At 41.7% G+C, this 26,240-nt stretch overlaps 1 protein-coding gene across 1 annotated transcript; it reads left to right on the top strand.

Moving 5' to 3' along the window:
- Positions 1-1,177: 1,177 nt before the first annotated feature.
- LOC109626527 (E3 ubiquitin-protein ligase UHRF2) lies at positions 1,178-26,240 on the top strand. Its single transcript, XM_020082558.2, has 16 exons — positions 1,178-1,543; positions 8,838-9,239; positions 10,495-10,814; positions 15,740-15,958; positions 16,226-16,335; positions 16,429-16,615; positions 17,455-17,578; positions 19,203-19,310; positions 19,440-19,544; positions 19,649-19,755; positions 20,143-20,305; positions 20,390-20,527; positions 21,120-21,354; positions 21,583-21,731; positions 22,055-22,153; positions 22,319-26,240. Exons 1-16 carry the CDS (start codon positions 1,391-1,393, stop codon positions 22,463-22,465), a joined length of 2,766 nt encoding a protein of 921 aa, XP_019938117.2. The 5' UTR covers positions 1,178-1,390; the 3' UTR covers positions 22,466-26,240.

The following is a 26,240-nucleotide window of genomic DNA, read 5'->3' as shown; positions in this document are numbered from 1 at the left end:
ATTAAAATTCTACAACATCAACTGAAGGTAACTAGCCAAGAAACTAGTAGAAATCTGTTTGTAGCATAGAAGCTATTAAAGCTGCTTCCTACACACACATACTGTTGGGTTTATTTTTCATGCGTATCAGGCAGGAGCGGCTCCAGATTGCTTGAATAATAACTTGTGTCCTATAAGCATGTAATCAGTTGTAAAATGCAGAATTTAACTGCACAATAACCGTTTGTAAAGACGACACAGACGAACCAGCGAAGGCCGTGACCCTGCAAAATAGCTAAGTTAAAGGTTCAGTGTGTAATATTCAGGTGAAAGGGATCTATTGGAAGAAATTGAGAATAAAATAATCCTAGTGATGTTTTCACTCGTGTGTTTCATCTAAATTGTATGAATTATTGTTTTCTTAACCCTAGAATGGGTTCTTTGTATTTAAATACTTTGTATTTACATGGGTGCGAGATCTCTCTAGGAGGCCGCCATGTTTTGTACAGTAGCCCAGACTGGACAAACTAAACACCTTTTGAGTTTTTATGACAACTGAAGGTTCTCTTTCATGTTTGGAAGGGGACAGTGAGGTGAGGGGTATTCAGCTGCAACATGCAACTTCACCACTAGATGTCGCTAAATTCTACACACTAAACCTTTAAAGGCACTTGTGAATACAGATGTTATCTACCTGGTTTTAATACTGCAATGGATGGAGCATTCCAAGGACCATCAGGCACTGTGCTGCATAGTGACTAAACACTGCTTCTCCCTGTTTAGACTTTGGGGGCCTCTCTCAGACCACTCTGTGCTGATCTCAGTGGTAACATGTCTGTTATGTAATCACTGCTCCAGTAAGCTTAAACAACTTTAAAACCAATCCTGTGGCTCATGGCAGCCAGTGTAGAGATGTAAGATGTGCTGGTTGAAGAAAAGAAGGCTTGGGATCGCTGCTGCTCCACAGAGGCTCTCAGTATGTGTTTGTATTAGCTATTTTAATCAGCTTTGTTTTTTCAAATGATCCACAGTGTATTTGTTTGAAGCATACATTGAAAACATCAACGGACCTCTGTAATAACGGAATGATTACAAAGGAAGAAAGGTGCGCGCTGTGTTTGTGATGACATGAAAAGGTGAGCTGCGCCTTTAACTGCAAACTCGCTCCCGACGTTGTTTCGCGAGATTTGCTTGGCGCCGCGACCTCATGTGAGACACCTCCTGCGCGAGCCAGTCCGACGTTACCTCTGCAGAGGAAAACGCGATGGACCCGTAAACACACGCACACATTTCTTTATTAGTCTCGTTGTTATTGTTTCCGCCTCCTCTCAGCCGCGGTGAACGACGTTGGCGCGTAAAGACCGCCGCTTTCTCCCGCATTCATTCGAGGCGTAAACAGGGCGGCGCAGCGATGTGGATCCAGGTTCGTACTATAGACGGGAAGGAGACGCGAACCGTGGAGGATCTGTCGAGGCTGACCAGAATTGAGTCCCTACGGCTGAAAATACAGGACATCTTCAACGTGGGCCCGCAGCAGCAGCGCCTCTTCTACCGAGGGAAGCAGGTAAACAACACTCGTGTGCCACAACCATTACGCACCGGGCGCTTTAGCAGGGAGCTCTTAACCGGAGAGTGGTCCTCACAGTGTTCAAGTCCGTTTCGGACCCATGCGAGCTTCCTGTTTTGATGGGAATTCACCAATAGTTCTTGCGCAAGAGCCCCCCGGGGGGTACGCGGTGTGCCAGCTCCCTTTGGGGAGGTTAAAAAAAACATAGATCGGACCTGGATGTACGGTCGTGTGGTGATGAAACACTTTCACGTTGTTTGGGTTAGTGATTGAGGGAGAGCTGCGTGCAACAAATGTCTCAGACGTGTTTGTTTACATTGCACAGAAAGTAGTGCGATGTAAACAAAACCACCTCCACCCCTCACTCACTTGATCAACTACAAGCTGATTGACACATGCACCAGCCTCCACATGTATATGTTGTGTTTGAGCTGCACTGAGTCAGGCAGACACCGTCAGGCTCGTGCGTTATGATGCTGGTAATGATAATTGGAGGGAGGAGCGGACTCCACGTGCCCTGACATCCATAAGCAAGTGTAGCAGCAGTTGTGTTTACACGCTGGTGTCACTACTGTACACACACCTCCCTCTCTCTCTCTGTCTCTCTCTCTCTCTCTGTGTCTCTCTGCTGTATAGATGCCCACCTTGACCCCACATGGCCTGACAGTCCAGTGGTGCACATGCAACATCTGCACGTTTGTATCTAATCCAGGATTGTCTCCAAACACTCCTTTAAGTGAGATATGAATCTGGTTTGCAAGGCAGTACTTCAGTATTTAGGATTAGTTGAAAATCTAGCCATTCTTACTTTGTAATAAATAATTAGTAGACAATCAACAAATTATATCCTATAAAAATGGCTACATTTTTCAGTTTTGGTTGCAAAGTGAGATACTTTTTTTAACATATTTTCACTGATTCCATGCTTCCAATAATTGGTTGTTTTTTTGGCTTTACTACGTCTTAGTTGTGAGGTTACATCAGCAGTGCAGCCTGCAGTATATGTCTAAGTACTTGATGTATTCATAAAGTTGTGTTTCTCATATTAAAATATATTTATGTTTAACTCTATTTATTTATAAGGGGCATTGCACCTCAAATAACATGCATACTCAATTCCAACATTTAAATATGCCAGAATAAGCATGCAGGCTATGATGGATATTGTGATCTGTAGGTGTTATGTCTAAAGGAATAATAAGTAAAGTTTCCATCACAGCGTGAAATGTGACATGTTAAAAAACAATTATCTGTATTATATGTTTTAGAAAAGTTTTTCTTGCAAAATACAAATAAGTATAGATTTAATTTGATCAATATGCATTTAACTGTGAATCTTGAGGTTTTGAAAACTGCTTTAAATATTGTGATAATGATATAATTAGTAAACATGGGAGTATTCACAGTTTTATCAAATAGACCATGCAACATAGATTGGATCATAAAGGCTTCATAAATAATGTATTAGTCAGAGTTGACTTGGCTTTTAGTCAGACAATGTACTTTTTGCTTTGACTCTGGACATTACACATCACTCTATATCCTACAGAGAACTTCAAATACATACAACTAACCGTCCTGAAAGAAAAAAATATTTTTGTTATAACATCACTTGATTTTTTTGACCAAGGTCAGAATAAACTAATGTGTCTTTAGTCATAAGGCTACAACAATGCTGAAATATTTAGTCACTGACCACACACTGTGAAATCATGTTAAGATAAAAATGTGGTGATTCATATTTTATTGACAACAGATGTTGGTGTAGTTTTTCTCTCTCCTACAGAGAGATTTAATGTTATTAAATGCCAGCATGTGTGGAAACTGTTAAGATGCTGCCCTCAGATGGTCATGAACATGTTTGTATGTGTCATGAATGCATTAAAGCCTTTAAACTCAGGCACACACACACACACAGATTCCTATTGTAAATGGAATTTTTAAAGTAGTGGATTGAAATGTATATCCTAAACTTTTAGGTGTAGTGCTGTGATTTGACAGAAACTTCAATTCTGTCTGATTAGACGTCTGTATCATTAACTATTTATGTTCGAATATACAAACATGACAGAATCAATATATCAAAGACAGACAGACACTCTCTTATGATGTGGGAGATGTTACTGAAACCAGAAGTAATAAACAGAAAACTGTATGCAGGTCAGGATGCTGGCTACATGTTTTATTTAGCATCGTAGCTAAACATTACATTAACATTAACTCGGTATGTCCCAGCCAAGAAAACGATCCCCCAGGAACTAAATGGCCTACATGATGTGTTGATCTCACATTATTGACATTTTGTCACACTTTTCCTTCACTCACTATGAGTCAGACAGTCTCATAGCCTGAGAAGTTCCTTTTATAGCTGTTTATCTGCATTTGCACGTTGTCTAACCTACTTCTTGTTGTGTAATTAAATGGTAATGAATTCTTGCAGACGTGAGATTCTGCGTCACAAACAAAGGGTTCATTTTCCTATTTGTTGTTGTGCTGCTGTACGCTGCTTGCGTTGCTGTCTACTCTGTGAGACTGTAGTTCTTAAAAAAACCAAACGAAAGAAATATGAACAGTTTGGAATGGGGATTATAGCTTATTTTTGTCGGTGAACCATTATTTAGATGGCAAACCTTATTTATGAGGTCTTTTAATTGTTCTGAGCAGTTTTTCTCTTGTGCAACAAAACACCACAGTGACCAAGTACAAAGCAAGACTGTCCTGCTCTAAATTCAAGAATGTACTCAACAGTGGGGCCATACAATGTCGTACATTCGCTTCATTTACAGTTAATTAGCTGTTATGTTAGAATTGTCTTCACTGTTGGAGCTGCGGCTGTAAAGACTAATCCCATGTAGTAAACCCAGTATTTCCTCCATTTCACAGGAAAGTAAAGTGGGGAGGGTTGATTGGGGGATTTCCACGAGTTAAGTAACACAAGGAATGAGCCAGTGACACGCAGCGTGCACTAGCTATTGCCCCTACATGCACGCAGCCGTCCCGGCGCTCTGTTAGGATTTAGACTCGTAGCAGAATAACTCAGTCTAATTCCCTTTTCAAAATGGCGTCTTGTTTTTCCCTCCAGCTCAGTGCGCACGCTGCCTCGCCAGTTCAAAGTCATGCTTGCCCTTGAGTCGGAAGGGTCTCAAGCCAGCAGCCGCACAACTTTGCCTCAGTGTTTGTTTGTTTTTTTTTGTAATGGGTTTTTCAATTTGCCTGACTGCACGCTCCTCGTCGTGTCTCTCTCTCTTTCACTTTGAACAACGTCTTATATCACTCACACTCACGAGCAGGCTCACACACACCTTCCACTGTCTATGCGGCCTTTCTGCTCAACGCCTACTCTCACTTGCACTGGAGCCTTCTCATTTACCAATTTTAAAAAAAGCTTTCTGTTTATTAACTGCTTTAAACCTCAGCTTGAAATGCGTCAGTGTGCTTCACATATCAGACTGTAATCCATTTCTTTTTTTCCCTGTGGAGGCAGCAACATGTTTCACGTTGAAATAGTTGGGCCGTCTCCTCTGTTACCCAGTGTCGGGCTGTAGGAAAGCTTTACTGCCTCCTTTTGCGCAAATAGTTGCTGTGACCTAGATATCGTCACAATTTGATTATACATGCATTGATGTTGAGGCTGCTCGATTGATGGGTTTTCTTTGTGCATTGCTAAGCTGTAGATTTTCGTAGGCAATTCCAGGGGAAGCAGATTTGGCTGCAGCCATGCATGTACACAGTCACACCCTTCTTCGACAGATAGGCCGAACAAAGAGCAAAGACAAAGGGGGGCATTAAACCTAGTCTAGAACTGCAGGCTTTTCCAACACTCCCACATGTTTTCATAGTTTTGCCACTCCTTCTCGCTTAGTGCTCATATGTCCTATCTTTACACTGTCGACTCATGCACGTGTGTGGTAAATAGTACGGCTTCCTGTGCTATTTTTTTTTCTACTCAGATTACAAGAGGAGTTCTCGGGCTATTATCCCGCCTCTTTTTCTCACATGGTTGTCACGTTTGGGGTATTCTTTGAGTCTATTATAGCACATGTTAAATGTATAGAAATTAAAAAACAATGTCATGATCCGTGCCTTAAATGTAAACATAAGAAATTTAAAACACAGGGTAGCAACCTGAGTCTGGGCGTAATTGATTTTCAGCTTATTTAATACACAGTCAAACGCTGCTCGGCAATTAAATCCAACGCTTTCTAGTTATTAGTACTCACTCGTTACCTCTTAAAGTTATTACATAATTCCTACTTACCTACAGTTGGAAATGCAATGAATGGAGTGTAGGTTTTTATAGCACCTTCATAGATTGATAGAGTGGTATTTAGAAACCACTGCTTAATGTAATAGAGAGATTTTCTCCAAAGTAGCTAATAAGTTAACCCTTCACAAGGACAACATGACAAAACTGAAATATGTGCCTCAGCGCTGTGAAAATGTTCCTTTATGTGGAGGAACATCAAGCTCTAACAGAGGCAAAAAACAAGCGTTCACCTTTCGCAGTGGAAAATTTTGGAAGAAGATTAAATGACCGTGATCAGAACAAGAGATAAAAAAAAAAAACACACGATGGTGAAGTGTGGTGGTAGATGGCACATCCCATGTCATTGTTTTTGGAAATCTGACCTATTTTACTCTGGGAAAAGGAGGAGAAAAGGGTGAGGAAGAAATCGTGTAGGAGTTTGGGGTTTGGATGGTATGCCTGTGCACAAGCTGTTAACGGCCGCCCCTGCTATGAAATCTCCTCCTTATCCGCTGAGTGGACCGGGTTGTGTTTCACACCTTTAAACCTCTTTTTTAGAACTGCAAGACCTCCGTGAATTCTTGGTTTATTGCTCTGACTCCAGCTTTTCTTTAACAGCTTGATATATTTTGTTGTGCAATTAGGTGTTGCTGAGTGGTCTTTCTCTTGTCTTTGTTTGACGCTCTCTCTCAACTTGTACTTTGGTGTCTGTTCCTATGAGATATTAGTGTTTGAAAGATCACCTTTCAAATTGCAAACTAAAAGAATTAGCCCTGTGGAGATGTTAATTTTATTCCTCTGTCTCTCTCTCTCTCACACACACACTTAGATCTGGATTTCTGATTTGTTCGAGCCCTTTGAAAATTATCTAAGTCAGGTGCCTGTGGTTTATGTAAAGCCTTGTTATGATGTGTGCTTGGGACTGAAATCTCCCCCTGGAACACATAACAACATTTCACTGAGTCACATAATGGGGATACGAGAAGCAATGTGTTTTTTTGTTATTCTGCATTATTAATGATGAGGAAAATATTTCGTCTTTTGTGATGTTATTCGTCCTACAAAACAGAAATGGTGAACATGCCAATATTTTTGTCGGATAGACTTTGTCCTGCGTGAATATATGAAGCATTTTCCTACCCTTGCCTGTTCAGATGGTGGTTCTCAGTTTTTTAAACTGGTTATTACTGAATTCGTGGCTGTAAAATCTCCCAGTGAGACACTGATCACTATGATGGGGATGAAGTCATCGTGGAAAAGCATGTACAATCGGCACGGATGAATTTATCAGGTTTGGTGCAGTGCGAGAAATTCTGTGTTTTCCTTTCACTTGAGTCTAACCTCGCATCAACAGCGCGGCTGCCTGCTGTTCAGGACGCCTCTTTTCTTAATGCAGTATCAAGTGGCAAAAGACAGATAGAGAGCGGAGGATAGACAATTACTGAGGCTAAATCGAACTCTGAGCTTAGAGGAGGAGATAGACAAAGAGCAGATATAGACCACCAGTGAAAGAGAGACAGACAGGTGAGTATAGCAACCACTGTATGGCTGTGTTTGCACCGCTGCTCCTCTGATCTAAATTTCATGAGACTATTAAAAACGGGGAGGGATGGGGAAATTGCGCTCGCTCCCTTCTACCGCTCTCCTGCTACACGCCTCCAACCGCTCTCCTCCTCGCTGTCAAATAACGAAGGGGAGCGAGAGCGAGAGTGGCGGCCATGCTTGTCTCTCCAGCACAATGGGCTTGTGGGTTTGAGGGCTGAAATGAATAGCTGATGTCTGTAATGAGTTGGCGTATCCGCCATATGCTCCATTTGTAAGGCAGTAGCCGTACTGTATACTTAACAGGAGATTGGTTGTGTTAAAGGAGAGAGATATGGGTTTTCTCGAAATGGGCCCTCATCGTTTTATTTTTATTTTCAGAGCTTATTTTTTTGAGCGAGAACCATTTTCTGACGCCCATGTGCTCTGCTGCCTGAAAGGATCATGCCGCCATTGATGGCTGTGGCAGTGGCAGTGGGTTGGTGTCGACAGAGATTGTATACATGATTCAGGTTCATGGGGTTGGGGGCAGGGGGGTTGAGGGGATGCTCTCTTTTGGTTGTCATAGCAACCCAGTCATTTCTTTCCCCACAGCTACATCTCCTATCACTTTAATTCATGCATTCATTTCTTTTATTTATTTCCCGTAGAAAACCGGTGCAGGGATGCGAGCAGGGCTCCGGTTCAGTATCCATTTTGATTGTATTAGATGTGTAAAAAAACAATCCATTCATATACTTTCAGTAATAAGGACGGGATCCCAGTCATAGGTGTTTATCTTCATCCGTCACAGGCTAAATCAGTAGAAACAGTTCACCTTGTACAGTTATATTTAATCAGTAGCTGAACATTTGCCCATTTGAGAGCAGACAACAGATGTTGTTGCTGTGGGCTCCCTAAGCAACATCCTTAAACACCACTGGTGTGTTTAAAGGCATGTGGATTTATTGAAGTGCGGCGTGTGTGTATAGAAATGTGCTCTGTTAAGTGCAGGATCAACCCACGGTTGTTTTTTTTCTCATCGCGCTCGACGTTGTCTCCGTCTAACGTGTTCTTTGTTTGTCCTTGACAAGCACCCTCGTGTAGTTGTCCGAGGGCGCTCCCTGGCGCAGCGGTCCTCGTTTCATCGGGTGGGATGAGTAAATTTGGGGAGAAAAGAAATTGAGAAGGAATATCTGTGTCATTGTTCGAACACACCATCTCTGGGCCTGGTAAAATAAGATGTAGTCGTTTCCGTAACAACTAGTTGACAGAAGGAAAATCTTAAATTGAATTTATTGCTGAAGTGACATTTTCAAAACACGTCTGGACTAAAATGTTTTTATTTTCCTTTTAATATTTTCACAAATTGAATACCTTTGGGGTTTATAGTTATTACTAAATTTGCAATTAACAAATAATCAGTAAATTAATTAATAATGTAAATAATTTCTACTACTTAGCACAATATTCAAGTATTGCTTTTGCATCTTTGTTTATTCATATATTTCTTTGGCTTTTTAGATGGAAGATGGCCAGACACTGTTTGATTACAACGTTGGCCTCAACGACATCGTCCAGTTGCTGATTCGCTCTCAGACCGACCCTCCGGACAGCCCTGCCGCCAAGGACTTCTCAGGCGTCGCCTGCAGCTCAGCTCCCCCACCTGACTCCCAGTCTGAAAGCCATAACTCCCCAGTTCCCGTTTCCCCTGCTGATATGGAAACCAACACCAACATAGACAATGACGGCAGCAGCAGCATCACTACCAGCACCATTAAGGAAACCAAGCCTGACACCAGCGTCACCAGTAACTCAACCAGTAGTACCAAAAATGGCTTCAAGTCCTCCAGTCCAGTACGGGACACCCAGCCCCCTACATCCAGCAAAAACGCACTAGTTGACCCGGGAATCGGCGTGTACAAGGTGAGGACGGCAGCGTAAATATTCAGAACTATTTTTAAGATTGTGCATGAAACTGATCAGGTTCTTTGCTAAATTACAGAGAATTTCATGACCTACGAGCGAAGTGACAGAGATTCTTGGTCAGGGCTTCACGTCTGAATGTCAAATTAAAATACAAACCAAGCAGATCACATGCCTGTGATGTTAAAAAAGTGAAACGACCTTGTAAATGTGAAGATGATTTGATTGTTTAATCTTCAGTAGTATGAGGAGTGTCTATGCATTTGCCCCTCTAGAGTATTCTACACCAGACATACTGTATAGAGAAAGCACAGAAAGGAGTAAGATTTTTTCTTTTCCAATCAGCAGCATTCTTCCATTTTTCCCCTTTTCGATTGTGGAGCACTCCAAACTATTTAGATATGGTGTTCTAGCCAAAACAACTGCCACCTGTTTGCATTGATGTGTGTCCTTGTGTGAAAGTGCATGTGTCATGTGCCAAACGTACCTTTTTATTTACTCTATTTAATATCTCTGTCTATCCGGTAAAATAATTGCCTCATTTTTCCAGGAAGTCACATGCCAAACCACACATGGGAAACAGGTCTTTAAATTTCTGTCAGGAACCAACATATATATTATAAATAGTGTACAGTCAAAGCTAATAAATGTGAGAGTCTATTCTTCTCCGCTCAGCTGATGTTTACTGATCTTTGCTGGCTGGCTGACCCACATGTCTGAGAATTATTGTGTAGGACCGGGCTCTGCTTGTTGCCAAATGTCCAAATCCAGCATACAGCAAGATCAATACTGTAAGTGTAAGTAGATGAGCTGGAAATTGTGCAACTTCAGTGGATATCAAGGTCACATGCCTTGATAGGCTTTCAGCATTTACTCAGTATTCACAACCAGATAGGACCAGTGCTGCGGATGACGTTCGTCTCAAAAATAAATCTCACAGATTTGATGAACATAAATGAACGTCATGAAACACTCATAAAGAGAATCGAGAATGTTTTATTTATTTCAAATTGTATTTTAATTTGTTTTCATTCCAGGATTTTTATGGTAATAATTCATATATGTCATCAAGCAAATCTATTATAAGATTTTCACTCTTAACTGACAACCTGTCTGCCAATATTCTGTCTATGTGATACTTCCATTGAAATGATGTGATGTGTAAATTGACAGAGACGCTGGTGTGTTTCTTTAAACAACAGCCAGATGGGTGCGGAAGAGCCCAGGTGTTATTTCTGTCTTTGTGTCTCCTCAGATTAACGAGCTGGTGGATTGCAGAGACGTCAGCATCGGTGCCTGGTTTGAGGCCTGCATCGAAAATGTGACAGAGGCTCCCAAAGGACAGATAACGCCCACCAAGGGCAAGGTGGGCCGGCCCCCAAAAAGGACTAACGGAAAGCTGGAGGCCGAGCAGGGACAGGCCCACAGCCAGGACCAAAACATAGACCGTAACAGGAATAATGTTGTGTTCACCTCGGAGAGCAATGGAGCCTCCACCTCTCAGACAGACTCTACAGCTGCTACGGAGAGCAAGGAGAGAGAAGAGGACATCCTTTATCACATTAAATATGATGAGTAAGTGATGGCTCAATATGCTGCGGTATGTTGCTGCTGCAACTGAACTGACTTCGGTTGCAGTGACGAGAAACTATTTTTAATGGGTTTCAATGAAAGTGCACAGGGGAGAGAGCTGCAGTGTCAGAGTGGCAGCTTTTTGGTCTGATCAACCAAAATCACCCTAATTGCTGTTTAGGATTTGAATTCACGGTGCTGCGCCTCAAATAGGAGAGTGTGAATGTGCATGTTCCTCACTGCGTATGCACAACTAAAAATAATTTTGGTTCTCAAACTCAAGCTGCAGTTTTGTGGCATTCTCGGTAAAAATGTGCACCAAACATACGTGCAGCATGCGTGTGTGTGGTTGTGTATATGTTACTAGTGACTGCAAGCATCAGTACGAGTGGTTTGGTGCATTGGGAATTGCAGCCTCTGCTGTCTCCTGGCAGTCCTAGGGAATGGAGAGAGGGGGTTTGTGTAGTCGATGCTACAATTTGGACTCTATCTCTCGCGCTCCCGCTTTTCCAGCAAATTCATTCAGAAGCCGACGTTTCCATGGCAACTCATGAGTTCTCAGGAGCATTACTTCTTTGCTTGCCTCCTTCAGCTTTGTCTGTAATTGCTGTGAACATGCCACTGGTGAGACATACTCTCCTCGCTGCGCCTGTCGTGATGCGAGCGTGTGTGTTATTCTGTCATGGGATGTTGTGCTAGAGTAATGGTATCATGGGTTGTTGAGCATTAAATCTGCGTTTTTTTTTTCATGCAGACGTCATTCCCACTGGATAGTACTCAATCTGTCATATCTTCTGCTTTTTATTAGTTGTTTCATCATTTGCAACAGCACAGGAGGGATCCTGCAGGGACAGTCCAATAATAAACACCATGTGTGGCCCCCTTCTTATTTAAATTTAACGGTTTTAAATATTTAACTTCTTGCTTGTTTGTTTTTCACCCATGTTCCTCTGCTTTATTTGACAGTCAAGAGGGAGATGGAAATGACAAGGTCCCCTGATAGTTTGAAACCCAGGACATCACAGTAATATGTGATGTGTGTCTTCACCATCTGAGCCACAAAATAGCCTTAGCTACAAAGTACAAAGATTTTCTGTTGAATGACTGCTTGCTTAACTTGGCCTCCAAAGAACACACTGTTTTCTTCTCTGTCCTGTGCGTCATTCCAAGAGAGGAGGGTGGGTAACATTGCTTCGCCTTCACACATGCCCCTGTGCTTTAAGCCATCATGGACATTTGTGCAGAAAGAAATGAGCCACAAAATCTAAGAGAGCGATATTTTGGGACAATCTTTTCTGTGCTTCTCTCAGGAACTGACATTGTGTGTATGTGTGTTATGTGGGTGTAATGTGTGTGCGTTGCTCAACAAGACACCCAGATATAGTTTCATGGTTAAATCCTGACTATGGCAACTATAGTTTTTGTTTATTTGTTTATTATTTTTCAACCATGATATGTAGATATTTAAACCAAAGAGGGGCCTTGACTGGCTCGGTCAAATTATAACAAACACATTTGCAGTGGAAGAGATCTCACCAGGATATAAAGCTGCGGCAGTCGGCCATTATCTGAGCACGGCTGCTACCTGTGTGCTGTGAGAGTTTTAATTTACCAATTAAGTGAAGTAAAGTGGCTTCAGTTTAGCTTCTCTCTCTCCTGCCCACACATAACAGTCATCATATATATAATTATATGTGTTCCTACATTACATAATACTATGTACTTCATTTGGTTGATGCCTTAAAGTTAGTAAAAATGGCTTTTTGAGGATTTTCAGTGGGAGAGAAATCTCTGCCTCCACATCAGAGAAACATACTTCTGTCAAATCCCCAAATTGGCCCTTTAAAACCTCATTCTTGTGACAAAACTTTAAACGTCTCATTGTGAGATTAAAGTTGTTGCAAAACATTTTTTTTTAGATCAAGCTTTTCATTTTGGCCTCAATTACGCACAAAGCCCGGGATAAGAGGGGTCGTAGTCACTTTCCTTTACCACTGAGAAGCAATTATATTCTGATAGCTTGTTTAGTGTCAGAGTATTTCTACCTCATCCTGCTTATCAGTAAATTGAGGATTTCTCATTTACGTCCGTTCCCTTTTCTCCTTCTTTACTGTGACTTCAGTGAAGCACACACAGCACTAATGATGGCTCCAGAACAGACGGGCCCTGCTGTCGATAAGTCATATCAATTTCACAACTGATAAAATAAGTTTCTGAAATTCATTTAGATAGACTTTGCTTTTACAGGAGTTTTGACATCATTTTGGTTTCTTGTTTGCCTGAAAGTCTTTTTCCCGTATTCCCACAACTTCAGGGAGAGTTACATTTACTTTGTAATGTGAGAGGTTGGGTCCGGCCACTGTGACGAGTCTGTGTGGAGATTCAGTTCTGATGCGGCAAACGTTAGAATTCAGATGCCCAGGCTTTGCTGAGGGTTCATTTATTTTGGTGCATATGAGATCTGCACAAACGAGACAGTTACAGGCTTGTGTGGCCTTAAACTCTTCTTCTTCCACTGTTCCCCTCGTGTTGCTCTCCGTGTTCCCCTTCTTGTTCATGCTGAGTCCCATTGTGCTCCCAGGTTGATGTTCCTCTGCTGTGTGTGTGTGTGTGTCTGTGTGTGTTTAGTTGCTTGTAATAACCCCCCCATCCCAAACCCCCCTCCAAATAAAAACCGCAGTAATCCCTTGGGCCTAAAAAAGGAAATCCCTGCACTGTGCCCCAGCCTCTTCTTCTTGACTGTAACAACTCTTACAGTCTGCCTCCGCAGGCCCTCTCTCCAGCCAGTTTACAATAGCTTAAAATATGCACCATGGCCCAGTCAGTAACTAGGCAGAGCTTAAGTGCACACGTTCTGACTGGAAAACAAAGTTAAAATGTCGGGTAGTGTCGTTAACATCAGTCATTTTTAGCTTGAGCTCAGCAGGCAGTCTGCTGGTTCTGCGTCAGTGCAGGCTTTTGGAGAAATTACTCAGTTTAGGCTCAGCTTTCCCCCAGAAAATGCAAACACGTGGTGCTCGCTCAAGCACACAATCCTCCACTTCCCCCTCCACTTCCCAATGTGCATGAAGACTTGAGTATGCAGCCCTGTTGTGCAGTTAGACTTCAGCGGCAACACATTTCTCATCTGTAAGCATAATTCCAGCTATTGGCAGGCGAGCGAGAGAGCGAGCGAGCTGTCCGTTCATCTCTGAGTCAGGCCAGATCCTTACAGCTTAATTATGATTGGCAGACAGGAAACCTGCACAGTTAACCTCACTTCATCAACTCCAACGTAGACATTTAACACTTGTTCAGCTCTTCTTTGGGTAAAACGAGGAACATTTTAAATTGTGTTAATTGTGCCACTGATTTTTCTTATGCACATCCAGCATTAAAAAAAAACAAAGACCCTTTTCACCAACAGAAAACAATCAAGTGTGTGTTTCTTGTTGAGTCTTTGATAAATTGTTAAAGGAATAGTTTGATATTTGTGGAAATGTGTTTCACCTGCCTGCCAAGAGTTAGATGAGAAGAAAAAGGCCTCTCTCATGTCTGCTTGGCAAAACAGGGGAAATTACTGGATTTGCTTTGTCAAATCAACCTCACCCTTAATCTTTCCCTTTTGTTTAATCTGTCCAAAAACCCAAGTGTGAAAATGACACATCATGCAGTTTTACGGGGGGTGGGGTCATGTGTTGGACTATTTATTGGCTGGGGGAAGTAACTTCCTGGAGTCTCTGCTAGTTGCCTGGCAACCTCAGGTGACGTCAAAGACGACAAGACCAGCATTGTTGTTAGAAGGTGAACAGGCATAGTTCCCAAAAATGTTGAACCATTCCTTAAAGACATTGCAGTTAATTTCAATGGGGTCAAAGGTTTAAATCACACCAGTTAGATCTCAAATCTTCTGTCTTGCTTCCTTAAAACAAATGTTGGTCCTGTACAAATATGTTCTGTGGCGTGCAGTGGACTGACTCATGTCTGTACACATAGGAGTCCAAGTTTCACTAAACTAAGACCAGTGTTTTGCCAGTGGCAGTAAGGTCGCTGTATTAAATTTAAATTTGGATGTCGGCCATAGTAGTGAAAATCCATCTTAATCCTTGGCTTTAAAAACCTGAGTCAGAAAGCTGTGTGCAAATGTCTCATATTAAGTACAGGCGAGTCTTTGAAAATCTACAGGACTTGACTGATGCTTTTGTTTTATAGAAGGAAAAAATATAAGTTATTTATGTGAAATCATTTTCAGCTTTCTGTGTCAGAGAGAAAAGAAGTTTTATTGTATTTGTGGAATTTGCCCTGAAGGCCTAACGTCTAAAACTGGTCCATGTTTAAATGTTGGGTGGTGAAATCTGTTTTTTTTTTTTAAGTAGATCTGTGCTTAAACATTTATTATAATGTTGTGCTTTACCTTGATGATAATCATATTTGATTTGATAGAAGGATGCACAATCATCTGATTTTCATTTTTGTACCCTTTGTGCATGCTATGATTGACGTGCATGTTCCTGCACAGGGAGGTCTACATCTTTATTGCATTCTGTGCCTTTATGCATGAAGCTGTTAAATAGATTATGTTACTTACATCTCTTTTTACTGAAAACATTGTTGTAATAGCTGCTTTTTACTGGCCAGAGTATTATAATCTTTTCCTGAGGATATGGACATTGTTTAGGATACAACTGATCAATTTCTCAGAGGCAGCTCGACCACCTCATGGCTTATGAAGCTAATTTATACAGATATAAGCTTCCAAAGAACAAGTGGGGTGAGAAGTGTGGCTGTTCTGAGATGTAAATTTATTTTGTGAAGAATTAAAAAAAACATCTGTTTGTGTTTTCACAGTGAATAAGAAAGCAGAGTGAAAACCAGAGTGATGACAGCGATCCTAAATATTTCACGCATCTAAACCTGCCCCCCCCACTTTCCTTTTCTTTCTTCCGCAGCTACCCGGAGAATGGCGTGGTGGAGATGCGACTGCTGGACGTGCGGCCACGCGCCAGGACCCTGCTGCGGTGGGACCAGCTTCAGGTGGGCATGCATGTGATGGTCAACTACAATATGGAGACGCCAGATGAGAGGGGCTTCTGGTTCGACGCCGAGATTCAAACGCTCAACCAGGCCTCTCGCACCAACAAGGAGCTCCGAGTCAAGATCCTCCTCGGGTGAGGATCTTCCTCCTCGGTGGGAGGGTGGCGTCAGGCAGAAGGGGCGAGCCGATAACTATTTAATTTTCATATCTCTTGGCCAATTTATGTTTTGTTGCTTACCAAGATGTGTGACTCCTTTACATCTGTCACACTCTGTAACACATCTTTACATCTTCCTCTTTGGTTTTCTGTTCTCGTGCTCTCATCTCTCTCTCTCCCTCTCTCTCCCTCTCTCTCTTTGTCTCTGTCTTTGTCTCTCCGTGTCTCTCGCCCTCTGTCCAGTGGTCCTGGAGATGTGATTGGGGATTGTAAGGTTCAGTTTCTGGATGAAATCTACCAGGTGGAGAAACCAGGAGCTTGCGCACTCTCAGCCGCAGATGGACAATTTAAACGTACGCACAGATGCAGTGACAAAAACTTCATCGCCCTATTGTTCACATTGTATACGTGCGTATGAATATTTAACTCCTTCTTCTTGGCTGCAGGAAAGAGCGGACCAGAGTGCAAGCACTGCAAGGCCGACCCCGAGGCCGAGTGTCGCTTCTGCTCCTGCTGCGTGTGCGGCGGCAAGCAGGACGCTCACATGCAGCTCTTGTGCGACGAGTGCAACATGGCGTTTCACATCTACTGCCTCAACCCGCCGCTGGCCACCATCCCAGATGACGAGGACTGGTGAGTGTAACTGAGCAATTAGCCTCGAGATGCAGTGATACACGGCAAATTTAATAAGGTTTATTAATGGTGTTGGGTATGAGCTGAAGTGCATTTCAGCTGTAATTAAACAGTGATTGAGGTTAAAGTCAATATAAAATAATGACATAATGCAGTCGCAGCTGTGAGTTTATCTAATGCAAAGGCTTTGAGAGTGTCTCTCTGCCAAATGGAATGAGGGTGTGAATAAATGTTTTTTCAGGCAGTTACTGCAGGAAGAACCTTCCAGCATCATTTACATAGCTTAAACAAACAACTGATAGCAACACTGATAACTTTTATTTCTACTTTCCAGGATCTATTCAAGTTAAATGTTTAAAAATCAAGTCCACACATGCTTTAAAGCAAAGGATAGTCTGAACAGAAACTATGTTTGGTGACAGACAATTTACATAAAGTACCTTTTAATGTTGTAATTACCAAATCTCATTGTCTTCTAGCTAATTTGGGGAAGCATTTCTCTGCTTTTACCTTGACTAAGCTCACTGTGTTTGGTTTGATCTCACTTTATTCTCAGAAAGAAAACTAAGTGAACAAATACTTAAAAAGTATGTCAGAGAAATAATTGTTGCAACCAGTTGTATAGCTCACATCCATATTTACTCTACACGGGTTTTTGATATGTTCGGTCAAATATTCATCCAAGAATTTGAGGTATCAAAAGAAATGATCTTGTTTTTACTGAATACAATCACACAGATCTGTAACTGCTGGATTACAGATATTCAGACAGCTCTCCACCTTATCATTCACATACATGCCTTCCTGTAGCCACAGCAATGATTTCCTCTTTCTGTCAGGTACTGTCCCACCTGTAAGAATGACACCAGCGAGGTGGTGAAAGCCGGAGAGAAGCTCAAAGCCAGCAAGAAGAAAGCCAAGATGCCTTCGGCGACGACTGAGAGTCAAAGGGACTGGGGAAAGGTGAGACCCACCAGGTGGACTGACAGCTGCTCTGTAGCACCGAAAGTAAAACAGGAAACCCGAAAGACGGCCTGTGGTTCATCTTGAAACCGACCAGAAGTAGCAAAGTCTACATGGTTGAATATGAAGAAGAAGTTTGTGTCAAACGTTTTTCAGCGATATTAACTTATTCCAGATTTTTTTAAAGCCTGCCAACAGTGAGATGCCAAAATAATACAAAAAATGCCTCTGTCTCTTTTAGTGGGCATGTTAAGGTCTTTGTAGCCAGTTCAGGACAAGAGATGGACAAATAATTTTCAGCTTTATGATAAAAACCAATCTAACACAATCATGTTTCTGCGAATTCTTGATAATAATGTCTGCATTTTTTAAATGTTACATCTGAAAAGGACATTTTCAAATCCACTTGAGACAGAATCAAGACAATGTAGCATAGTGGGAAGTCCAAATAATCAAAAAGTCACTTAGAAGAAGACAAAAGCTGTGTCTCAGTTCAGGGGCTGTGTGCTTTGGGGACCGATTGCGTCGCATAGACACGATGCCTCCTTTGTCAGCTGCATAGACTGTGTAGGTTGCATCCTCTAAATTAGGACAAAGCTGTAGACGTCCTCCTCAGGGTTCATATTCAGGCTTATTCATTTTATACCAATTACTTCTTGCCGCCCTGTTCATTCCTCGTTGTATCTACGTGTAAAAAGTTGTCTGCTCTGTGTTTTGTGTTACGCTTAATCTGAGTTTGTATGTTCCTGAACACAACTCGAAACCATTCAGAAGTTTTTAATCCAATTAACATGCGATTTATCATCAATTTAAATTAAGCCCGGGCTCCTGGAGCTGATTAATGATGTTGGCTTGATTTATAGCATTTGGTTCCTCTTTTTGCTTCTTCACGGTGCTAGAGGGCAACAGCTGGAAAATTACTTTCAGACTTTTTAGTTTTGGTTGGCAAAACGAGAAATTATCTCATTCTAGTTGCTGAGGCAGAAAATAAGAGAGGAAGACAGCTGACATGTATTTAAATTTGTTTTTTATCTTTCACAAGCATCTGTTTTAAGTGTACTTTTTAATACTATTCCTCCAAAATCTTCTCAGCGAATTCTCGTGGCAACACTTTGAGATATTGTGTGGCTCACTTCCATTCTGTCCTGGCTGCGTCTCTGACGCTCCGCTCCGTGGTGTAATGTGAACAATGCCATTAAGCATGACTTAGCCACTTTCCTGGAACTGCCAACGGAAAATAACTCCTTTCTTTACCAGAATGCTCTTTTCTCTGTGGGCTAATTGAAAACAGCCTGGCTTGTGTGTTTGGGCACCATTTAAGTGCAGTGAGTCACACAGGATTTTTACTTGACTTTTACATCTTCGCAATTTGATAACGTTGAATTGAAATTCTTTTCTCTCTCTTGAAAGTTTTTCTCTTCGCCCTTTTAATGTCGCATGGGCCTCCAAAATAGAAATGAAAGGATCGTTATTTCTAAAAGTAAAACATCCTCAAAGTTTCATCGTATGATTCATTGACATACACGTCATCACCCTCTGCTTAAACCAACAGTACTACAATGTTTTTCGTGCGTAGGACCTTTTATTTATACTTTTGTGTTCTTCCGTCTGGATGTATTTGCAGGGTATGGCTTGTGTGGGGCGTACTAAAGAATGCACAATTGTTCCTTCAAACCACTATGGACCAATACCTGGAGTTCCTGTTGGAACCACCTGGAAATTCAGAGTACAGGTTAGCTACCATGACGGTGCTTTACATATTGATCAGCTCTCCTCTGACTAAAGATAAAATCAATAAATGAAGAAGTTGACTTTTTAATTCTATGTTATCTGTACAATCTAAACGCTGTTATCCCTTCAGGTGAGCGAGGCAGGTGTTCACAGGCCACATGTCGGTGGTATTCATGGACGCAGTAACGATGGCTCCTATTCGCTGGTGTTGGCCGGGGGCTTTGAGGATGAAGTGGTGGGTTGTTTGTATTTTGTATTTTAAGATATTTTACAGTCATAGGAAATTAAGAATGAAGGGATTTCTTTTGGTATAATTATCATTTCTGTGGTGTGTCGTAGGACCGGGGAGATGAGTTCACCTACACAGGCAGCGGGGGTCGTGACCTCTCGGGAAACAAACGAATCGGAGAGCACTCATTTGACCAGACCCTGACACACATGAACAGGTATGACAGTTCCCTCCCAACTACATATGTTTGACCCCATTGATATGGTTCATTACTTTAAAGGTGTATAGAAATGCACCTTTAATTTCTGTCCATTGAGTCAGGCTTAGTTGGTCAAACTTAAAAACCCTTGTATGATGTATTATCTAAAAGGTTTTATTCAAACCAGCATGTCTTCGAGGAACAATTCAAACAGGCCTCATCAAATTCAACTTATAAAGGCAGGGCTCACATATTTTTACATATTTCTGTTTTTGTTTTTCTAAAACAAGCTTAAGGGATTAATTTCCTAGTAGCAATTGATTCATTAACCATCATTAACATCCCTAATCCTTGGACAGACTTAGTAAACACAAAGCTGTTTCTCTTGGATCCTGACTCCTGCAGGGCATTGGCCTTAAACTGCGACGCACCTCTGAATGACAAAGACGGGGCTGAGTCGAGGAACTGGCGGGCGGGAAAGCCGGTGAGGGTTGTGCGCAGCTCCAAAGGTCGACGCATTAGCAAATACGCCCCAGAGGAAGGAAACCGCTATGACGGTATTTACAAGGTACAGACATGTTTTTGCTAGAAGTTAAACATTTTTTTTTTTCTAATTTGATGAACTGTATTTAATGCTTTATTTGCATTTTAGGTGGTAAAGTACTGGCCAGAGATTGGAAAGTGTGGTTACTTGGTGTGGCGGTACTTGCTGAGACGGGATGATCTGGAACCAGCACCGTGGACACCGGAAGGACTAGAGAGGATCAAGAAACTGGGCCTCGCTGTTCAGGTCAGACTGCGAATCTGCCTGCATGTGTTTGTGAACTTCACTGTTTACACACTAGAGATCTCGATATTATAAACTACTCTTTAGATGGTGTTGAAATATCTAAATTCGTAGATAACTCTGAATCGAGGCAGAGACAGAACATAATCAATTTTTAGTGATGTCCCGCCGCTGCATAATTATAACCAGGACAGACGCACATTGTCTGAGTGTCCTCCTTCCACTCTCCCGCTGACCTGTGTTCACAAAAATAAACAGCGACTCTAATCAGAAGTTATTAGGGCCTGAACAGTACTGACGTTGACTTTGTGTTTGTTGATTCACTCTAGAGTTTATGAGACTCGAATTTAAACACATGCGCACGTCGTTCATTTGCCAGACACAACACAAGATGCACGCAGCCAGGACATCAGGGTTAAAGTGACCGGAACAATCCAGATTTATGATCTGATCTAACAGTCTGAAATATTCTTGTAAAGGACAAATCATGAGGCTAGTGATGATGCACACCTCTAACAGTCTATAGTCAGTTATTTACATATGCATCTTTAAGATAGAAGTCCACTTGATTTTCATTTCTCCCTTGTGTCTGCAGTACCCGCCGGGCTACTTGGCGGCTATGGCTAACAAAACAAAGAAGGAGGCCTGTGCCAGACCTGGTCGCGGCGGCCGGGGTAAGCACCATCCCGGGAGGGGGAGGCCACGGAGGCAGCGCAAGATCAAGGAGAAAGAGGAGTTTGATGAGGAAGATGAGGACATGGAGCCGATGGCCTGTGTAGAAGAGGAGGCGATGCAAAGTAACGGAGAGGAGATGACAACCAGAGAAACTGGTGGGTGCTTTCACAGTTGAAGCTCAGAGCAGGTCAGACAAGGTGTTTGTGAGAAGAGGACAGGTGAGAACAGCGTGAGGAGCAAAACTTTCTCTAAGATAGTTTGGAAATATTTTATATTTGTTGGCTAAAAACACAATAGGGTTTTATTTTCCCCAGTTGTTTTCTTAGTTTTGACTTTTATTATTCTAGCCTGTTTTTTTCAGTCCTGTCGTGTGTGTTCTGCAGAATCGTCACCAGCAGCAGAGCCTCCGTCTAAACGTGTGAAGATAGAGGAGACCTTCCAGCTGTCAGAGCAGCAGCAGCAGTTGATCCGAGAGGACACAGCCAACAAGAAACTCTGGGATGAAGCCATGGAAAACCTCAAAGAGGGGCCGGTATGAATCCCACGACACACTCACACACGTAACACGTCTCCAGCTCGTCAACACTGTGTTCACAAAGCATCGCACACAACAGAGAACAGACTGAGAGAACTCATTGAGCACTACTCATCTATGAAACTGAAATTCATCCCCTTCAGATCTTTACTGCTGGATCACTTTCCTCTTGATCTCCTGATTTCCAGACTCATCAGTCACTTTTTGTTTGACAGAGTTGGATGTAGACATATTTCTGGATGGATGAAACTGAAATTATCAATTTTAATTTATCCGTGACCCTGTTTGATTTTTCTGCCTCTGTCCTTTTACATATGAAGAATTTCCTGCGCAAGATGGAGCAGATCTTCATGTGCGTGTGCTGCCAGGAGCTGGCCTACCAACCCATCACCACCGTCTGCTCACACAATGTTTGCAAGGTGCGTACTGAGTGGATGCAGTGTTTCGCCATTCATTTCCCCATATGCCTTGAGCAGAAGGCCCTTGTTTCCTGTCTCTCCTTCAATGTGTCCAACGAAATAAAGCCAAAAAATGTGAATAAATAAATAATCCCTGATTCCTCCCATCATCCTCTCTCTCCTCAGACTTGTCTCCAGCGGTCGTTTCGAGCGCAGGTGTACACCTGCCCCGCCTGCCGCCACGACCTGGGCAAGGACTACGTCATGACCCAAAACAAGATGCTCCAGATGCTGCTCGACCAGTTCTTTCCCGGCTACAGCAAGGGCCGATGAGGTTGAACTAAAACCCCATTTATACGTAGAATACGTACATAAACGCACATAAGCAGCCGTTCTGTGCACCCGTGTATACCGTCAAGTACCTAGAGCTCCACTTTAAAAAGCATCGCGCACACTTACTGTACTTACCAACGGGCAAATGTATATTGCATATACAACCATTTATTGTATACAATCATTCATACACAAACAACCTCAGTAGGGACTGACCTCATCTGTTGAACTTGGACTGTCTCCATTAACATCACCAGCCTGAAATTCAACCAAGGACATTTTTAAACCTCCCTACTCCTGCCACAAAAACGCACAAACAAAAACAGCCCCAACTCTTGCACCCACTCATCATCTGAATATCTCGGCTCATTTTACAGTTGTCGTCCACTGGTTCCGTTAATGAACCGCACGTTGTTAGAGTGTGTACTTCCAGCAATATCATGGAGTCGGTCATTAGGTTCCTGCCAACCTGTTTGCATTTTGCGTACCACGTTATGGAGCTTCACACCAAAATGAGTGTTGTTCTCAGGTGGGAAATAACATAGTGAGGTTAATAGCGTGATATAATGGTAATATCACAATGTTAAAATGATCATACAATAGAATTTCTATTGTAATTTCTACTCATTTATATATAAGACAAAGCACACAATCTTTTCTGACCTTGGAGCACTTTATTACCATTTTGTAGGTTAATCAGGAGCATTTGTTAGCATCCCGGTAGCTTCTCATGTCACTTGGAATGATGCCACTGCCACGCTCGGAGCTAATAAGATCAGTAAATGTCTCACCACGCTGGGTGAACTTTCAGAGCGTTTTCAGAGAACAGAAATTGGCAGCTGTGTCCGGTTTGTTTTGAGCGTTGGAAGATTTCTGGCTCTGTTAGAAACACGATTTTGTGAAATACTTTATGAATCCAATCAAAAAAGATGTCGACTCTGTCCTTAGATGTGATGTGGAGTGAGAACAAGGCAAACACACCAAAGACATGAGGCTGAGAACAGATCAGACGTATAAGAAATCTGCTTTTAAAAAAGTGATTCCTGAAAAGTAATAACTCCTAAAAAATAAATGCAATATTCAGCATGTTACACAAATTATATTCTTTCTTTAGCGTGTCCCTTTTTCTTTCCACTTCCATGCAGCTGAAATAAAAGGACACATGTCTGGATCTCCACCATAATGAAACCTCGAACACTGTACAAATATTTTATTTATCTATAATGAAGTTCTCACATACTTGTACTCTCACTCTGGGATTCATTTTTTCATTAAGAGGAAATCTACTAAATTGTCCTTGAGCTTTACCTGACTATATCCTGCTACTTCCTCCGTCTACCAGAGAAAGGCTGTAGTGGTGTAATGGACATAAAAGATTTACATTAGATTACAAAAAGATTTAGTTCTCTGAAATGCTCGTTGGGTGTGACGTGCGCTGCTTTGCACATCGATTTCAATCACGCTGTAGTCGTCCCTGGTGTTACCAAGCAACCACAATCAATCCGGACTCCACACAAAGACGTTTAGCATAGATATTAATCTGCCGTTGTTCTTCCTGTTAGAGCTCTGGGTGTTCGGCTTGATCTGATTCTCATCCATTGAGAGAAAAAAATTAATCCAGTGAGTGATTGCACAACCAGGATGATGACAGTTACGTACAGCTGTCTCAGTGATTTCTGTTCCCTTACAAAGAGCTTTTTAATACGATGGATCCGCACCATCAGAGGCTCAGGGCCGCTGCTAAATTGTGCAGTGCCCCAGAGTTTCCTTAAGTTCTTAAACTATTCTATAATCAGGAATTTACTGACTTCAAATTATACTTCTGCAGGTTTTCAACAGCGCTTATGTGAGAGTTCAGTGGTGGATAGGTTTTAATTCATACGTTACTGAATGTTTCAGTAGGTGGTGTGTCTCGTTACACTTGAATACACGTTTAAGTGCAAAGTAAAGTTTAATTTCTGTCTTCCCTATAGTCAGTCAGAACTACTGGATTTACTATAGTTACTCTAGATAAGACATGATTGAGAGGATGAGTAATGTATAAAGGATGAGCTCCTGTACTGCAGACAGCTGATGCCTTGGATACTTAAGCTGTTCACCTCTAGCTGTAGCTAGAGGTGAATGTTTTATCAATCACAACCTAGAAACTCGTTTGCATCCCCGGGTATCACGTCTAATCTACCATTGTATACAGGATGTGAACTTTCCTCAGATGGAGACGACTAAAAGACACATGAACAATATTTTGCCCCCAAATCCCAGTTTCAGTTCAAATTTTCTAAGTGATTCCAAATGTTCAATTCAAAGTCTGAATTGCAATTGGGATTGATTTATACAATTTATTTGTTAACTTTTTTAATACTAGACTAGAGGGGAAAAAACAACACTACAATTCTGATTGTATTTCATTTTACATCAATGTCAAGAGTTTTATTTCAGCTGCATCTTTCCTATGAATAAACCCCTTGGCTCTGTCTTAAAGCCATGCAAAGCAAACCTAACCAGAAGTCTGTCATTAAGATTATAACTTAGAAGACCACAGGCCAATAGAGAATGTTTCTACCCTGTAGCCGCTAGCTCACACTAAATATTCATTCAAGAATCAACACAGCGATCTTGACTGATAATAAGTTACTAAAATCCTGTTTTTCTTATTACAGACCTTTACTTATCGGTTGTTATCCAGTGGATTCAGCCTGATCGGTGTAAACTGCCCCTCTGTGACTTTGAAATGCACTTATCGTTCTCTTTTAATGACTATGTAAAAATGTTGGATTTGGTTTTACCTTCCTTTTTGGACCTTTCACAGTATTGTGAGACTGTAATGTAGTGATTACTGAGGCTTAGTAACACATGTATTATTCAGTTTGTCAGAGGAAAAAAAAAAGTTTTATCTTAAGCAGCTAACAGAGATTTTCTTTTTTCCCAGTACTGAAGTGGTACTTTAAAATGTCCAGGGTTGGCAGGTCTGATGAGAACTAAAACAAAACCATTCCATGGAGAGCACGCAGCCAGCAGCAGAGCCTCGTCGCTGATCTGAGATCTGCACAGAGCTATAATATTCAAAATATTTTCCAAGTGTGAATTATTTTTGTTAGAAAGCGTCGCCCTCGTTCACTGACACCATCACGTTCACCTGTAACAGCCTTCAAGGTAAAGCCATGTTTTCTGCCGAGCTGAGACGACGCGTCGAAGCTGTCTGTTAATGGTGACGTCCTCGTTTCTGTTCAATCATTCAGGATCTTTTTTTGTTTTCAACATGCAAGTACAATATGCTATATGGTCTTTAAAGCTAACTGTGATGTGCATTTCTTCCACTGTTGCTTAATCTTGTTCAAAGATTATTTTCTTCCTGGAAAAGCGAATATCCCTCCTTTCTTTCTCCGCTGTGACCTTCGCTCCCTCGCCTCTCTCCCCCGCTGTCTCCTGCTCTCCGTGAACCTACAGTACTAACGATTTTTAGACGTCTTGTGGACGCTTGGCTTCAGTGCTGTGTTGTTCCTTTTTTTCATTTTCTATTGCACTCTGTTGAAGAAAACTCATTTTCTTAGAATGCTTACTATTATCTATGTCTGTGCGCCATTTTTCTACCATTTTAGTTGCTTCTCTATTTCTTATTTTAATCATTAGACATTTTGTATGTGGCAACCTCGAGCATTGCAGCGTATGCCGGTCTGAGGAGTTCCATTGCTTCATATTGTGATCTGAAATTTTATACATGTCATAATAATACTTGATATGTACCTATTAAATATTTGGATTCCAGTAAAAGAAA

This window comes from Paralichthys olivaceus, chromosome 18 (assembly GCF_024713975.1).
Source record: "Paralichthys olivaceus isolate ysfri-2021 chromosome 18, ASM2471397v2, whole genome shotgun sequence".
Lineage (NCBI taxonomy): Eukaryota > Metazoa > Chordata > Actinopteri > Pleuronectiformes > Paralichthyidae > Paralichthys > Paralichthys olivaceus.
Note: the sequence above shows the minus strand (reverse complement) of the source record. Positions and strands in the feature narration are given on the sequence as shown.